The sequence below is a fragment of the Limulus polyphemus genome, unplaced genomic scaffold (genome assembly GCF_000517525.1).
Source record: "Limulus polyphemus unplaced genomic scaffold, Limulus_polyphemus-2.1.2 Scaffold924, whole genome shotgun sequence".
NCBI classification, from domain to species: Eukaryota; Metazoa; Arthropoda; class Merostomata; order Xiphosura; family Limulidae; genus Limulus; species Limulus polyphemus.
In genome coordinates, this window is record NW_013666534.1 from 157066 (window position 1) to 176563 (window position 19498).

General features: G+C 30.6%; 1 protein-coding gene across 1 annotated transcript in view; it reads right to left on the bottom strand.

Moving 5' to 3' along the window:
- LOC106461267 (collagen alpha-1(IV) chain-like) overlaps nt 1-19498 on the bottom strand; it is a 132522-nt gene that overhangs the window by 58372 nt on the left and 54652 nt on the right. Inside the window, exons 3-11 of the mRNA XM_022388133.1 lie at nt 17833-17967; nt 16799-16843; nt 14138-14200; nt 13723-13803; nt 12357-12434; nt 10116-10178; nt 6362-6439; nt 2222-2335; nt 827-932 (exon numbers count right to left, since the gene is read on the bottom strand). Coding sequence (XP_022243841.1) covers nt 827-932; nt 2222-2335; nt 6362-6439; nt 10116-10178; nt 12357-12434; nt 13723-13803; nt 14138-14200; nt 16799-16843; nt 17833-17967 — 763 coding nt within the window. The remainder of the gene's footprint in view (nt 1-826; nt 933-2221; nt 2336-6361; nt 6440-10115; nt 10179-12356; nt 12435-13722; nt 13804-14137; nt 14201-16798; nt 16844-17832; nt 17968-19498) is intronic.

The window sequence follows — 19498 nt, forward strand, 5'->3', positions numbered from 1 at the left end:
ACTTATCTAAAGTACATATGACATTTTGTGAAAAATCTGTACATGATGGAGAAAAATGAATATCATTTTTGGATTCAGCGTACAGGAATTACCATAGAACATATAAAAATTTCAAGAGAAAAAATTTCCTTTTACCACCAACTTAACCATGCATTTTATTCATCAATTAGTAGCTACTTTCAAATTCTCTACGTATCTATATAAACAACCATCCCCTACTTACATATGTGTGTGTATGTATGTACGTATACATATACATATCCATTCATTTACAACTTATGTATGTATTCAATAAATCTTATACTTCTACATCTCTCCATCTTCCAGCCATCAATTATATAATTAATCCCTTATCTGTCTATACCTTTATCTATCTAGCTATCTATCCATCCATCACAAGCTACATGTGTGGTAGTTGAAGTTGAAAAAAAAACTTATCAGAAATTGCTAGTGGATTAACACCTTAGCTCAGTTGGTAGAGCATTTTCACACTCAATGTCTGGGAGACCTGAGGCTCAAATACAAGCCAAGGAAATACAAAAATACTTAGATTACTACACATGTATTATCCTATTTTATCATTCAAGAATCAATCTATATGCTTCTATATAAACTCATTACTTGTTATTTACATATTAATCATTATTTGCTTTCTATTTATATAACTTACACATATATATCCTGTAAGCTCTTTCTATTTTGAAGTGTTATGACATCCTTGCCATAGTTTGATTGGTAAACTGATCTATTAAATATTATTGATAACTTTAATAAACTAAATTTAAAACATATGACAGAAACATAGGAAGCATCCTTGAAATCTAACTAAAAGAGTAAAAAGTGAAAATATCAAGTACAATATCAAACGTTGTACTTACTACTTCTCCTGGTATCCCATCATAGCCTTGTTCTCCTTTAGCACCTTTCTCTCCCTATACATTAATCACATTAAATTTTCAATTTCGGTTTTAAACACTTTTTAAATATTAAAAATCCAAAAAATGTATTTCAAACAAATAAATGTTAAATTTGCAATGTCAGAAAAACGAAGCAGGTCAATCCAAAGAAAATTTTATATTTTAAATACATGATTTAAAAACAAACAGTTGTAGTATATGCAATATTTTTAATTTCAATTTTGCTTCATGTTTCACATAGAAAGCCTTAAAAGTTACTAAAAACTATAACAAAACTGTGTTTTAACAGTATCATCTCCAAAATAATAACAACATAAGAATTTCATAGAACCTAAACTTGTTCTATACATATATATATAATGTTTGATTTCATTAACACAAAAATAAACTGTTATTAGGTATGGGCAAAATATGCTGAAAGAAAAAAATTATTAACACACCACAACTTTGTACCAAGGTTCATGGGATTTAGCTAAGTCATACCCTTTCATAGCCTCATTTTTCCTCAAAACTTTCATATTTGTTTTCTCCATTAATCTAGTTTTGTTAATACACACAGTTATCATAAATCAGTTTATTAAATATCAAAAATTTTATGAACTCGTGATAAGATAGATACATAAATTTAATCAACCCTCTCTGACTCTATGTATGGGTCTAAAGATTTGCATTATTATCATATTACTTACATTATGACCAGAATGTTCTCTATATCAGTTATTTGAATTTTAATTATAAAATGAATAAAAAAAGTTTACCATCAATATTTTGGATGAAGTCAAAGAGAATCCTAATAAAATATCCATAACAACAGGTTAAAAAAACATATCCAGTAAGAGAATAGTCAATGGTTAAATGCTAAACAGCTCAAGACAATTTTACAATTCCAAGTTAAAAACAGTTATAATAATTAAATAGGTATTCTCTAGGTGCAGTACATTATAGCCTAAGCTCAAAGATTCAGAAGCTATTATGTCTATATGAATCTCTTCATTAAAGCTATATTAAAATGGTTTTAATAGCTGGTCCATTTTCAACTCTATTCTGAAATTTTTATTCCTGTAATGCCTTGTTCTAGTTTAGTATAGTTTATATTTCTTGCTTTCTAAGATCTCACCTTATCTTTTGATCTTCTTTAAATTTCCTTTCATGAATGATATTATAAATTGGTTCTCTATAATGCTATCTTCTAAAACATTTTCTTGTTGTCCAGTTCTCATTTATGTTTTTATCCAAAATCTTAACTTATAAGCTTGTCTTCTTAGAAGATTCTTTAACAAAAATGTTATATTTTTAAATATTACCTTTTCACCTGCTACACCTTTCTTTCCTTGCCTAAAATGTTTAATGTTTGGATCAGGAGTTCTTCGCCCTGTTGGCCCTTGTGGTCCTACATCTCCTGGATAACCCCTGTTACCCTTACACAAAAAACAGAAATCGTGATATAAATAAGTCCTACTTAGGTTTTTAAATTTATAATAATTGAAATTATACTACATGACTTAACTCTTTCATGCCCAGATGGGTACATCCTGCCTAAAGGTCAAAATTGCACAACTGGTTTAAAAGAATTTTAGAAATTAAACTTGTAGTCATTCATCTTCACATTGGAAAAATAAAACACTTCAGAGTTGAGATGTATTCAATAAAAAAATGTTTTATTCATCTGATTTTATACATAAAAATTAAAAAAACGCAAATCTTTATTTTGGGTTTATTTCAGCACATATGAGGAAAGTCATAACAGTTTTGTACAAATTGAACAAATTTGTTCTTGTATCATTAATACAAGTGGGACAACCACCTGGCCAGTGTGAATGTTTCAGATAGTTTGAGAGAATCACTTGAGAGTGAGAAGATGTATGAAGCAAGAGAGTAAGCAATTTGATTTGAAACAGATGTGTGTGACAGTGAAAGATACCAGAGTTGTAACCTTACATACAAGTGAAGTTTTATTTTAACCTCAGTTGTCATGGTATAGTAGGATGTAATGGTCTATATTTCAGTTTTAAGGAGCCATAGTAATCTAAAGGAGTAATGCAAACTGATTTTCTGTTGAATATATAATCCAGTTCAGCAGAAATTGTAGAAATCAGAATAAAGTCATAAAAGTTTAGCTTGGTTATATGTTACTAGTAGAAACAGAGTTTGTGAACAACTTCCATTATACCTAAAGTCTTGATTTTTTTTAAAATTTAATAGCTCTAGAGCTTGCTCTATCATTTCATACTTCATTTGAATTATAATGTTGCAGTAGGATAGAAAAAGAAATGTTTTTATGGAACAAGATGAGGTAAGCTTAGTTAAACCATTCTGCACTCAAACTAAATTAACACCATTTCCAACAAAAACGACCTTGAAAAGTATGTTAATGACGTTACAGAAGCAATCTCTAAGGCCACTGAATCTATAATACACTCTGCACACAAAATATTATCTCCATAACACTGGACACCAGAAATTTAAAACTATACCCCCACACCACACTGTTCAAGAGAGAGACTGATGGCCTGTGGTCAAAGGGGGACAGCTGAACCCCAAACAGCCACCTCCTCTTATTGGCCACCCTTGTGCAGTGTATACATTGCACACACTCAAGATCCAGCCCTGCATTCAAGCAGTTACTTTGGTCAGTAGGGCCTAATAAGGCCTTGTTGTAGAAATTAAACTGGATATATTAGGTAAAAGGGTTTCAAGAACTGCATTGAAAGTTTTTCAATCTGCTTTAGTGTAGTTGCATACTGGTGGGAGGTTAATGCATGTATTCTGTTTTCTGATTTGTAGAGTAAAAGAGATAGGAAAGTGGTCATTAGCTATGTCAAGGTGAACTGTGAAGTTCTGGGAAAAAGAGTATGGATTATAGCGAGGTCAAGTATATCATAATTATCTGTGGCTGCATGATAATGTGCCAGAGTGTTATCGTTAATGACATGAATTTTATTGTTCTCAAGTAGTGTGTGAAGGCTGGAGCCTCTGACATTGGTCCCGTAGCTGTGAAAGTCAGTGTGTGAGGCACTAAAGTCTCCAACTAAAAAGGGTGTGGGCTGTATCTGTGTGTGTGGGTTGAGGGTGGGGAAAGTGGTGGCGAACCTCAATCTGCACACAGGCAGCCAGGAGGTACAATCTGGCCCTGCTTGAATGGGCAAATAAAATTACCTAAAAGAAATGAAAAACATATATGCAAATAAGTTAATATAAAGTGGATTTGAAACTTATATCAAAACTCATAGTAGTGAGTTGCATGGTCAAAGAAACAGTAAGCACATGTGCCACAAAACATGCAGCCACTACCAAAAGTCATTTTACACGACATGATTGTGTACAAACTCGACCCCCTGAAACTCACCCACTGTAACAGCTACACTATAAATATTCGAGAGTGTAAACAACCAAGACATTAGTAGTAAGCATATAAAAAATGAAATAAATCTTTGGAATCATTGCCGAGATATAGCCTAGCCAAATCTGACCATATTTTCAATTTTCTTCGGGTTTTTTTTCTTTGTTTTCACACACACAATTTGTTTTTATGGGATGCTTGTTTAATTTTCAAACTTCAGCCATCATCTCAATCTTTGCCCAATTGCTTTGAAATTAATATTACTACTTTCATTTTCACTCTACTAACAATAGTGTTTGTGGCTCACAGCAACAAGTTTTGTGGCCTACAGGGCTGGTTTTATCTAAAACCAAATCTAGATTTTAAATTTCCTTTAAACTTTACAGGGATAAACAATACCACTACTTTTCATTTTGTGCAAAGCTTCATGGAATTCTGATAAGTGCTAGTTAAATTATAAACTGCCTGTGTAAATGGGAAGAATTTAGACTAGCTTCCCATGTAAACAAGTGAAACTCACGACTTTTAATTGTTTGTTGACAGCCATTACTTCTTTGTCCAAGCTAATAGATTTGTTTATAAATTTCATTCACAAGCTTGTTTTCCATTCACACAAGCCTATATACTTGTGTGCAATTGGTAGCTCATGTTAGCTTCATAACCATAGGACTTGCTTGTATTCTAGTATTATTTACTATTAACTATGTGAGGGGTGTGTGTGTGTGTTTCTGTCCACTGTTTATTCACATGTACCTACTTATATATATATGCTCTGTAAGTGGTTTTGGCTGGCAGGCTTTGGCCAGGATTGTCCAAGTTTTGACTGTTACTCATTACTGGAGTGTGATATTAGCTTGTTGTGTGTACCTAGATCATGTTACTTGTCATTTGGCTGCATTTTTTTGCCAATACCAACATATACATAATCATATACAAGTAACTCATATTTGTGCTATCATTAATAAAATTGACAAACATGATAATAGGATAATTCTAAACCAAGTATAGAGTGTACTTTTTTAACAAGCAATTTTAAACAATGTATCCAATAATACTGATTGCTTTGACCGTATTCTGCTATCAGTTCTTTTAGTCGCTGTTTCTATACCAAAAAAGATTTTTCTTGGCTGTGCTTTTTTTTTACAGCCAAGCTGTTTTTGGTTTATATGTATTAAATGAAACTTTCTGATTAACAATTAAAAAAAAGTTTATTTGCTATAATATTGATATTATAATAAAAAAAACTTGCTTTTATTGTACCTAGTGATTGTAATCACAGTGAAACTGCATGCAGTGTTTTACAAATGAAAATAATGATCAAATTTACAGTTTTATAAAATAAAAAATTATAGGTATGTTTTTAAAAAAACATAGAAAAATATAAAATCAGTAAGCAAGGTCTACAACAGAGGTAAGCATTTGTACTTGTTTCTTAAGAAATATCACAATTAAATCTTTTCAAAACTTCAAAGCTATGAATTCACACAGTCATCAGATATAAAGTTTTGTTTGTTTATTTGAAGTTAAGCACAAAGCTAGACAATGGGTTATCCGTGCTCTGCCCATTATGGATACTGAAACATAAGTCCGCAGACATACCGCTGTGCCACTGGGGGGCCAAATATAAACATAAGATATTTTATTTACAATAGTTACATAATATGTAGAACTTCCTTGCAAAGTTTCATACTACTCCATACAGTAGTTTTTTAAAACTTATTAAAACAGACCATATAACAGCTGCAACAAATTGACACCCCTAGGTCAATTCAATCATAACTCACTTTTGAAATGAGGTTAGAGAGACAACAAACAATTTTTATTGAAATAATTGTGTCTTATTTTGTATTTTCTAATTATTTACAAAGTATATATATGATTGTGCTTCTTGTCTTTTTTGACACTTCAATACCAGTAGCTAAAACTGAGCTAACAGAATTGAGATCATGATTCACTCATAGTAGATTCCTTAATTTCAGGATAAAGTTTAATTATGAGAAAGGAATAAATAAAGCTTATTAATATAAGTTTTAAATGCATTCAAATAAAATTTGAATTTTATAAAATATGCTTTTATTCTATTTTTATGAAAATCAATCATTACCTTTGGGCCTTTAGATCCTTCCCTGCCTTCTCCTGTAGGTCCCTTAGGCCCTAGTTCACCTTGATCACCTTTTACACCCTGAAAAATAAGTTCTTCCAATCAAATTTTCTAAACCCAGTATTTGCTAATACAGTTTCAAAGATCAGTTTTTAAACATTTCACACTTTCTGAATAAAATAAACTACATGAAATAAAACATGATTATTTAATACCAATCAAGATTTGATGAATTGTTGAAAACTTTAAAATCAGATGCCTTTTTTATGGTTTATAAAGATTTGATAAATACAATCTAAAACATTATCAAGCAATTATTACAGAAAATACTACAAAGTCAAAAATTCAAATATTTTAATTAGACATGCTTGGGCCTTACAGTCTCTGATCTGACTGTTTAACCTATGTGTTTCTTAAGATGCTATTTATGTTGGAAAAAATAATAATACCAAATATATAGACCTATCTTATATATTACAAATCCTTTGACATTATAAAAGTATTTTGAACATTATTATGACATAAAAATGCAAGTGCACATTCATCTGTACATGAAGATCGAGGGCCAACAAATGCAAGATTACAAACTGACTAAAAACACTTCTAATACTGCTGACTATAAATTTGGGCATTTGATTCCTTAATATATATATTATTAGTAAAAAATATGGACATTTGGACATTCCTTAATATATGTACATGATGTGATAATTTAAAAAAAAGAAGGTATTTTCTACAAGATTTTTTCTATAAAATGGACAAAGAATTTCTAAAGTCCACAATTCTTCATAGTTTCATGATTTTACCACTCAAAAGAAGTTTAATTTTTTATAGACTTTTCATTTTAAAAATATTGTTTTAACTTGTGACGGCAACCTTGTATAACAACAGTGTTGTGATATTCAAGTACAATGACATCTGACAGATAAGTTTAAAAGCACCATAAATACCTGTGTATAGTGTAACCCCGCATATAGTGTGCAGTAGATTTTTTGGCCTCACATGCTAGGAAAAATCAATATGCTCATGAATGGTGTATAGAGCTATTCTACAAGGTGATCTGCCTTTTTGTAGCGAGTGGTGTATTGTTGTGTTGATTAGTAATTGTATTTTTGTGTGTGAATGAGTGAATACCATTGCCAACTAATTAATTGCATTAATTAATGAACAAACAAAGGCTGAACTTATGATCACACGTAAGTTCTGTATATGTGTTTTTAAACAATGCTCTGTATGTAAAGTATAGGAGAGTGGCTACAACTGAATATTACTGTGAATATATCTCAGCATAGGATAGTAAAATCTCTTCCTCTTCACTGTAATTTTTTGTTTTACTTCTGGTGATCCAACAGTGACAAATGATGATTATGTCAGAATATAGGATGTGTTGAGCCAACATTTGGACTGAAAATTTCACCTGAAAAATACTAGAAGAACACTGTTCCTCATATAGTGCACACTTTATATTTGAGCCCAAAATGTTGGGGTAAAAGTGCCCACTATCCATAAAATGCAAATGCAAGAAATGTACTGCACAGAATAATTTCAAACTTGAATAGCAAAGAAAAGAAACACAAACATATAATAATAAATAAACAAAAAGCTTTATTCACAGTAATTGTGGAATTTACTTACTGACCAGATTACAGTTTTTGGTTTGGTTGTTGTTCAACACAAAACTGCACAATGGGCTATCTATACTCTACTCACCATGAATACTAAATCATGATTTTTAGAATCATAAGGCTGCAGAACTACCACTGAGCTACTGGGAGAGGGGAGGCTACAGTTTTTCTGTTGTCTCTTTCTAGTTGCTTGGGTGAGAGGATTCCGAAAATACTTCCACATAGGAAAAGACAACTTCTCTATACGTTTACAAAGGGAAGTGGTAAAAGGAATTGTGATTTATCACCAAAATTCAGATAAAACATTAAAAGTGTGGTATACCAGAATCAAATACTGTATACTTCTACGACTGTTCCAAACAAAATTTATGGGAGAGAAAAACTCCTAACTTATGTCAGTTTGTACAACTATCTGAGCCATTCCTTGAGATGGATTTGTCCATTCCCAGGAGTCTCAAACAGGCCAAAGTAATATGGATAATGAGTTTCTAACCATTGGCATATGCAAGCTTTACCTAAGAAAAAAGGATTAGTACACAATCACAACCTTTCAACATTTACAAGAAAATTTAGAAATATTAACCTGAGTATAACTGACTAAATATATATTCTAAACTAGTTAAGTAAGGGTGCAATTCAAGACTATTTCAGTCATTACAAGATTACACTTACCTTTAATGCCCTGTGTGCATTATTTGTTTTTAACTCCAAAATCAAATACAGCTCATTTATATGTCTTAATTAATGAATAAGTAAATAGCACTTGAATTAATTGTTAGAATAGTAATCTAAAATCTGAAATTATTTGATATAAAATATAGAGTTTGAAGTAACAGATTCTTAGTTGAAGGATGTGAAATTGTACTTTATCGATTTATTTTGATATAAAACTGCAAGTGATTATATTTTACTTCTCTTGGACTAACAACCTATCATATAGTGTGTGTCTATATAACTGAAAGTATTTTGTCAACTGTTGCTTGCTGCTATGTATTAATGTTTCCCATGCCGGAAAAATTGCCAGGTAGATACCAGACCAAGCATTGCACACTTACAATGAAGGTGTAGCATTGCTGTATGGCTGGCTGGCAAAATAAAGTGAAACAATTTCAGGCTTGAAAAGAATGTTATAGAAAGTTTATGGAGTAAAAAGCAGTCTTCTCGGGTGATCAGTTTTTGTACAATATGAGAAGAATCTGCCAACAAACCATCACTAATCAAGTTCCACAAAACCACTATATAAATATAATAATTGATTTATACAAAATTTACTCATAGACAAACTTAAATGAACAATAGAATCAAATGGGAATAAATTCTGTCTTTCACTTTTGCAACATGCATACAGACTGTCTCAAGAAGGAGATTGTAAGTAGCTTCAAACAGGCTGTTGCTATGAAAAGTATAGTTTTAAGAAATATGTTGCTGGTGAGACTTTCGACAGACTTTGAAAAACTCTCCAACAGTTGGTGGATTAAGTATAAAAAAACATTAAGAGACTAAGATCATTACCAAATACTATGAAAACATCCTAATAGTTAGAAAACAGAATATCCTAACAAAGAGCTTGATAAATGTAAAAACCTCAAACATTTGGAGGTCAACACATTTAACTAGGGAAGCCAAACTTACAGTAAGAACTGGTAAAGCTAGAATTGCAATTCACAGTCATTATCTTTTAAATAAATAGACAAAGTTCCTCAGTACTCTTATGTAGCCTATTTCATCATATGGATAAAAAATATTATTAGCATGAAGAAAATGTACAGTAGTTTGAATTGTACAAAGGTACCTTACTAGTAATTGCTATTGGTAAACCCTATTTATAGCCAAGTTGACCAAAGCACCCAGATGGTGTGTGAAAAGTCTCGGGTTTGATACTGAGCCGCTAACAATCAGAAAACCTCTTAAGGAGATTTAAGTAATATAAATCCTGTTTTTCACCAAATCTGTGCTAGAGAGAAATTTTAACCAGTTTCTATTTTCCATTGTTTAGTACTGTAAGAATCACAAAACAGCATTTCTGGGCAGGAAGTCATATTTGGAATCTTGCATATTTTTAGAATAAGACCAAAAACATTTATTATTATAATATTCACAACTACAAACCAGATTGCTAAGTATCAACTTACAGGAACTCCTAGTGGACCTTGAACTCCTTTCTCTCCTGTTAAGCCTGTGAGTCCTCTGCGGCCCTAAATATAAATTTAGACTTTTGCATATAAATACATATTCAACTAAATGAGGTAGCATATAAAAAAGATTTAGGTTCAATGTGTGGTAAGTATACTTTACCTTGACAGGTAATGCTGTTAAGATCTTAAACTATAGCTTATATGTTAGCAATACATTCTGAACCAGCACAAGCTCAATACTCACAGCACTGAATTAATTAACTGTATGGCAGTAAAAGATGAACTGACTAAATCATGCACATTTATTATTATCTAACTGACTTAAACCCTTGTTCCTCAATAATAATCATAATTTACTATTTAGCCAAACTCACTTTTATATATGGCTCAATTTATTTATGCACACAATTTTTATGACCTATTTTTATGAATGTTCCTAACATAAACAAAAGATATAAATCAAATGTAAATTTTCAATGTTCTTCAGTTTCAGTGATATATCAGCTATAAACAGTGGCTAAAATTCACATGTCAGGCTAGAACATCTTTCTATTAGACTTCAGCATATACTAAAAATTTACCCAGGTATGACAGAAATAGAAAAGCCTATTACTTAAAAAATTTCTAAATTAAAAGAAGCAAGTGATGTTTCTAGAATTTCCTTTTACTTAATAATAATTATTATTACTTTAGACTTTCTTACTTTTTTAATGTATGTATGAGCCTTATTGCAACAGTATATCTATCTATAAACATGTTACATGATTTTGATATTATACCAGTTCTAGGTCTTTTCAAAAAAACACCATCCAAATCTCTTTCTCTCTTTGACATTTTTCTTAAAACACATTAATCTTATAGTTCATAATATATTCATATGGATGAAGAAATGTCGCATAACACATTGTTAAACAAGGATGGAGATGATTCTATCAGACAGTACGTTTTTGTCATTTATGGTATCTATTCATCCTATAGTTTTAACTATCTTGATTGGCTCTAATACTGGTTATTGCAATTTTATATTGTGGTTTAAACACCAGATCAAATTCTTAAATAATTCCTTTTAAATTAACTTTCAAACATTAATATTAAATAAAAAATGGTCTCTGACTAAATTATGCTGTAATCATGTGACACAACACCACTTCAACTGTTAGTCACAAACTTGCAAATAGAAGATAGCAGCACTACAAGATGCCATATCATGGTTCAGAGCTATTGTCTCTCAAATCTTCAAATGTAGCATACTAAAAGCACACACATCTACTTTGGATTGTTAAAAGTAAAAGCAAAGCACATATCATAATTTTCTAGTTCCACATTTCTTTAAGATTATCGGTTAACAGTTTAACATATTCTCAAAATATCTCTCAAGTAAAAGTTATGGTTATAATAATATGTGTTATAAGTATAGTAGCTTTGTGTCTCATGATAGGCTAATATACCTTTATTTTTGTGATAACCAGGCTTTTGAGACTTTCTTATAATATTGGATGCTGTTATAAACTTGGCTATCCTAAAATATAATTTAAATTTTTTTTGCATATAATAATATTTAAGGCCTTAAGACTATAAAATGTGGATATTAATCTATTGCATTAGTTATTTTTGAAGCTCAAACAATAAGAGAGATGCCTACTCTTAGGCTTAATTTTTTTTTTAATTTGTAAATATTCATTCTGTTTTGAAGTAACACAATATTTAGTTTCTGACTTGTAATTAACCTTCATTAAAAGAACAGTAAAGTTCAATACACAGTTCTACCAGTTGCAAAAAAACAAAACAAAAATCTTAATTCACACAGTGTAAAGAAATGGTGGAAAAGTATTATCATTATAGTTAATTATTATTTAGAACTATATATCAAATGTCAAACATTTCTTCAGTTAATTAGTAAATGTTATTAATTAAAACTATACATCAATTGTCAAAACATTCCACCAGGTAATTAGTATTTTACAGCAATTTAAAAACGCTATAAGTAAGACTTTTAAACTCAAGTTATCTGTTAGGTCTATCGAACTTACATCGAAGGAAATTGGAACTTCATATTTTATGATGAAATACATTTCAATGTATTTTATTATCAAACTTTTCTGTAAAACCAATATATAAAAAAATAATGTTTGGACCTGTTCTTCTTTCAAAGCTGGTTGACTTTTGCTGGTTAGATCCAACCAAACTTGTTTAACTTAATTATTTGTTCCTGTTTGTTGCAAAATTTAAAATACTCACCACAGGGCCAGGTCGACCAGATTCCCCAGGTTCACCTTTAACTCCAATAGAATTAATTCCTCCTTCTCCTGGATCTCCCTGAAAGAATAAACTAGAAGATATGTATTGTTCAAACACCACGTATTTCAAAATTAAAAATTACTATAAAACTTCCCAAGATATATAGCTCATTTAATAAAGAAATTATATGTACTATTAAGATGTCTCCTGAAACAAGATTTGTTTATTACAATAGGTATATTTTATCAAATATTCAAAAGTTTCATTTGATAATTAACTATATGAATTACAGTATTCCTTCAAATATAACTTAACTAGTAATATTACAATAAATATTCTTCTCCAATGCAACAAAACCCAGATAAATTACTAAAAATGTGACAAATACCTTAATGATCCATCCTTAAACAGAGCCCTAAATTGCTATAAAGATTTTTCCTCAGATATATATATGCCTAAAAAGGTTTAGCAGGTCTCAGTTCATGTAACTACAATAAAGATTACTCCTCAAACGTAGATATCTAATGAAGTACTATAAAGATTTGTCTTCTAATATATCCCATCTCAGGAAGTGTTAAAGATATATATATATTTCCTTACAGTTCATACAACAAACTATGAAAAATATCACTCCTTTACCATAGCTCTCATGAAAAATTACTATAACGACCTCTTCTTAAGCAATAAGCCAAATCTACATTTTCTACATAAACCTTTCCACAAACATTTCTCAAAATACATCTTGAAAAAACTTTTCTCTTAACATTGATCCTGAAATGACAATACTACTTATTATAAAATAAGTTACAGAAATTCTGAGTATAAATATACATCGAATAGCTTAAGTTCTTTGGAAGCAAAGATAAAGTAAAATATAAATGTAACAGCCTAAGTCTTCTGATATAACAGTGGTTCTCAAAGTGTAGTCTGCTAGGGTCCTCCAGGTGTTCTGCACGCTGGTTCAAAATGTAAGTCACATGAGAGAATAGAACAGGTGAGATAGGACTGGTAGGTGGTCCTGCAGGGCCTTTTGCCCCACCAAAGTGGGTCGCAGATGAAAATGTTTGAGAACCACTGTGCTATAACAATAAAGAACATCGCATGAAACAGAGGCTGATAAAGATTTATCATTTAAACCTCCTCATGAGGCTCAAAAGGTGTTTTTAGTGGTAATGAATGAGAAATGAATCAAAACTGAACTTTTTATCAATAAGAATCATTGAACAGTAATGCAATATTTTGAATAGTGGTTTAGAAAGTTTTGGAGAAATAGTGTAAATAATTTGGTGATAAGTTTTTGTTATCAACTACCTAATAACCTTTCTTTTATTGCAAAAGTCAATATTTGTAAACTCCAATTACTTACCCTCATCCCATAATCTCCAAGTGGACCAGGTGGACCCCGTACACCTGGAATTCCTGGTATACCATGTTGACCTGGTGCTCCCTTTAACAAAAAAAAACATATGTTTAAAATAATTAAAATGTTGAACAGAGTAACACAGTTTTTGCTTAATAGTTGTAACACAGTATAGAAGTGAAAAAATATCAGCACAGAGCATTAATATAACATTTTTATATTCATATTTTTATGAGAAAATGAAAATTCATCTTGAAACTTTCACACACAAATTTTACATTTTTGTACTGTAATGATATGATAATTTGTTTTAATATAATGTGTTAAAACTAACAAAATTTAATATTGGTAAAGGTATCTTTTGAATTTATGTATGTCTAAACTCCCAACCACTATTTCAAATATGAAAATTTTCACTCACATCTGTCCCATTACATCCAGGAAATCCTTGCTTCCCTCGCATCCCTTCATCTCCAGGTAAACCCTAAGATCAAGGTTTAGTGTTTATATTTTATAGTACTAAATAAACTGGTTCATAATTTTAAGCGATTTACAGTTCATAAAAAGTACTTTTATATTCCACATGCAATCTTTAATATTCACACACTCAGAAACCTAATATTTGGAAATCCAGAAACAGATATATCTCAGTACTAGAATGTTGTATTAGCGAAGTTCAGTTTTGTCATCTTATAATAGTCTTTTATTAATTAGATTATTTTATTTATATTAAAAGCAAGTATTACATTCAAACTAACCTAAAAAAGCTAATCAGAGTTGATTGTTTTTATTGTACTCTATAAATACTCTTGGATGAACAACTCATATAACCCTGTTTGCTTTTCCCATCTTCATGATTAACATCAACAAATTTTTAATCCATATCATGGTGACACAATCACCATGATGTGGATTAAACATGTAGCCACCTCAAAGAGTTTCTATTTAAAGGAATAAGATCATAAGCTACTTTTAAATTGCGCTATATTTCCTCACACTATCTTCCTTGTAACTTAATGAAGGTGGGCAGATAATTTCAAATAAGTTGGAAAACAAACCACTTAGATTTTTGAAATAATGTATCCTCATATATTGCTTTGATTAATAATCCTAATGTAATCAATGTAAGTTTATAAACTTTAAGTAAATTTTGCCTTAAAAGTCTGCTAATGATATGGCAACTGACCATTCCATAGTGAATTAAAATTGTTAATCTTGATATGGTAATGTTGTGATATATATGTACAGTATTGGGAATAATTATGAAATCTGTTGGTAAAAAAAAGGGTATGAAAGGCAAGTACTGTGGGAATGGTACTCATTCATCATTTGAAAATGAAATGCACCAAAATGCAGTCATCAATTGGTAGCTTGCATTATGATTGGTTACCATTCAACCAATCAGAAAAAGCCACACAAACATGGTGTCTATAAAAGTACATGTAGTCATACTATTCCAAGTAAGAGTACTGTGAATCTAGTCATGACAGCAACCAACAAATAATAAGTGCCACTAAACAACACTATGTTTAAACTGATGTTAAATGTGTGTGTGTGTGTGTGTTTTCTCAACTTAATAAAGTTTGGTAATAATAAATATGCTTTCAAATTTAATCTAAAGTAAACAATCTAGACTTTGTTTCAGCAATTTTTAAATTATAACAGACATCAAGTGATCACTTCATATTGGCTGACACTGTTCAGTATGAATTACAGTATGAAAGTGTATTACAGCAACATTAGTGTAAAAGTAAGAACACATAAATGCCATGATCTCTATTTTACTATATACTATAAAAGATACCAATTGTTCATGAATAATCTCATGGTGCATTTGTTTATCTTTTATTGCTAGTTAGCTTGGCACATCTTAATGAAAACAATCTAAACTTAATAGATTTGTATGTTTGTTAGTCTTGGAGCAAACCCACATTGGGCTATCCACCATGGGGAATTGAACCCCAGAGTTTACCATTCTAAGTCTATAAACTAGCCTCTGTCCCACCAGAGTACTAATAGACTTGTAAATTTGTTTGTCAATGTAATTATTTATAGACACATTACCATTCATTTGTCTATGCAGTATGATAAGCCAATTTTCTTGTACTCTTCACAGTGATGAAATAAAAGTAATAATCAAAGTGAAAATTAGCAAACAATTTAAGAAATTATCAATAAATATAATTTCTGACAGATGTGCTATTCTAATACAAGAAAAGTATGATAATGTGAAGCCCTCACAAAACATGCAATATATGTAATAAAGTTAGATAAATTGATTCTATTCTTTAAACAGTTGCAATTATTCCTGTACAATATACACAATTTTGCAAAATGGTGCTTCCTATAAACTACAGGATTCTTTTTGTTTGAATAAGTATGGTTATACAAGGAAAGTTAATTCCTGTTTACTGTTAATTTTTTTATATTAACTGCATATGCATAAATTGGTGATCATTATTATTCTGTCCCATTTGTAATTGAGGGTGGAACACTATCATGACATAAGCAACAATAAATGAATTGCTAAATTTACTTCATTAACTAAACTGTGGACTCAGTCTCTTAAATATTTAGAATTTTTAATAAATAAATATAACTTTTCTCCACATTTGAAACAACAAATTAACTGCTGAACAGAACTTGTTTCGCAGAGCTGTAAACTCAGTCTGAGAGCTTTAATGTGTAGAAAAACGTTTATCTTTTTTTTTACTGCAATCCCTTTTCAGATGACTTATTTTAGATGAGAAGTTTCCCAAGCTGGGAGGAAATATCCAGACTTTGGTTGGCAATGTCAGGAACACATTACATGTGCAATAGTTTTAAGAACTTACGTAAGTTATTACAAAGTTTTAAATAATGTTTAAATTATTATTTTAAGTGTACACACAAAAAAGATAAGTAGTTTGAGAACACTTTATTATAATATTGATTTATAACATGAAATGTGAATGTTTGAGACAACATAATTAAACATAATTTAATTAAGTGATGCATTTCATAACTAACCATAGCAAATTCCTCATATAACTCATAAGAATACAGAAAGATATTACTATAAGTAGCACAAAACTTAGCTTACCGGAACACCAGCTGATCCACTGAATCCTGGAACACCCTGTTCACCCTAATAATGTAAACAATAATGAAAAAAAATTATATTGTGATAACTCTTTTAACATTTATATTATTGTCCATTATGCTGGTATTGATGGTTGGTTACAAGCTATGTTTTCCATGTACTTAGAAAATTTGTTTGTTGTTTTAATTGTGAATTGAATGTATCTCTGTTTAAAGTAACTTTTAACTCCAATTTACTTTAGTCATTAACATATCAAATGAAAAAAGCTTTGTTACAAGAATAACTAAACAAGAACTTGTAACTTGCAGAGTATGAATTGCAACCAATTTTAATAATCAAACAAACTTAGTGGTAATAAAACTGGAATACTATAACATATTCTATCTTCCACTCATATGTAATGTATTATTCTTCACTTATACAGATACAAGAAATATCAGAATCTTTAAAATGACTGTTTTTGGTAGATAAATTAGTTTTACACTGCAGAAGTTGAAATTAACCTTAACATTTTACATACACAGCTATGAGCACACACAATCAAACTTGTGTGCAATACAAACACAATATACTTGAAATAACTTAAAAATGGAATAATGAAACATTAAAAGGCTCATTCTGCTAAAAAAATATATCCTACTTTCTGCTTTCAAGTTTCAAATAGTTATTTGTATTCTTTATATTTAAAACGTGTTCATATGGACTTATGTGTCTGTCCTCCAATTATTCTGAACCTTGATCCTAACACTAAAATAAATGGTCTTCATGGTACTTATAATCAAGTTTCTTTAGTCATAATTAAAATGGTTGTCTGAGTTGTATTTTATGCCCAAACTTGCATGTGCTAAGTAGAATAAAATTAGCATTATCACATCACAATTCAAATTTTGTTTTGAGATAACAAAATCACTTTATTTAAAAAAATTAACTTTTAAGATTAGAGAGAATATTAAAATAAAACTTAGTGCTTCAGGAGCCTGTTTTTGTCAGGTTATCATTAATTAAGGAATAGATTAATATATTAGTGAACTAACCCTAATTCCTTTAGGCCCCAAAGCTCCAGGCTCTCCTCTTTCTCCACGTGCACCATATGGACCATATGGTCCTTCATCACCCATGCGACCTGGTGGTCCAGGTGGACCTGTGACTCCCGCAAGACCTATAATTCCCTAAAGAAATCACATTTTGAAGAGAATTAATGATACATTAATGTTAATATTTATATAGATCAAATACTTAAATATACATATTTGATATACTATCATGCTTCATTTCATTATTACAAGTAACCTCTAATCTGTGCATTTGTGAACAGAAACATGCTTTTTCTGTAGAGCTTTAATCCTTTAATAGTTAAAATTACTCTTTTCAAGTACTGACTTGGAGTACTTCTTTTAAGTAGTGTCTAATTTTGGATATATTGTAAGTAAACTAACTAAACTCTTTTATGAAATCAACATACCTATATTGAACTTAGTATTTAACATTTTTACCCTAACATAAATATCATAACAAATGAGAATTCATTACATTTTTTGAAATCTAACTAATTACATTCAAAACAAAAGTAATAATATTGTTACGACATCGGAGGTCATGTGACACTAGTATCACACCACAAGCTTCTCGAACGTTCCCGTCCCTTCCTGAAATATCGGGAGTTTACTAGATCTTGGTATTCTTTTATACATATAAGATGGTCACAACGTGACGGCAATAAAGTAATGAGTAATTGAATGTATGTGGACAGAGAATATTGTTGGGCATGTGAGACGTTCGTTGTGGGTTATAGCGTTGGTTATACCGGGACTGTTGAAATTAAGTGTATTGCAAAGTTGTATTCAGAAAGAATAAACCAGTTTTATTTAAGAAAGGACTTGTATCATTAGAGTTTCTTCGGAAATAATTTACTAACGAACGGAGACGTAACAAATTGGTGTCAGAGAGTGGGACAGAAAACAAAAAGAAAAGAAACGAAAATGGAAACGAGAAGTGGAAAATCAAACTACAGCTTAGCAGATTTGATGGCAGCAATACAAGAACAACAAAAGAAACAAGAAGAACGAGAAAATAAACAAGAAAAGAAACAAGAAGGGAGACAACAGCAGTTGCAAGAAAACCTACAACAGTGGCAGCTCGAACAGCAAAATAAACAAGAAGAGAGATTACAGCAGTTGTTGGAGGAAAAAGAAAAGAAACATGAAGAGAAATTACAGCAGTTGTTGGAGGAAAAAGAAAAGAAGCAAGAAGAACAGAAAAGAAACAAGAAAGATTACAGCAGTGGCAAGATAATCCTACAACAATAGCAGCTCAAACAGCAAACTAAACAAGAGAGACTACAGCAGTGGTTGGAGGAGAAAGAAAATAAACAAGAAGAGAGACTACAGCAGTTGTTGGAGGAAAAAGAAAAGAAACAAGAAGAGAAATTACAGCAGTTGTTGGAGGAAAAAGAAAAGAAGCAAGAAGAACGAGAAAAGAAACAAGAAGAAAGATTACAGCAGTGGCAAGAAAACCTACAACAATGGCAGCTCAAACAGCAAAATAAACAAGAGAGACTACAGCAGTGGCTGGAAAAGAAAGAAAATAAACAAGAAGAGAGATTACAGCAGTTGTTAGAGGAGAAAGAAAATAAACAAGAAGAGAGATTACAGCAGTTGTTGGAGTAAAAAGAAAATAAACAAGAAAAACGAAAAAAGAAAC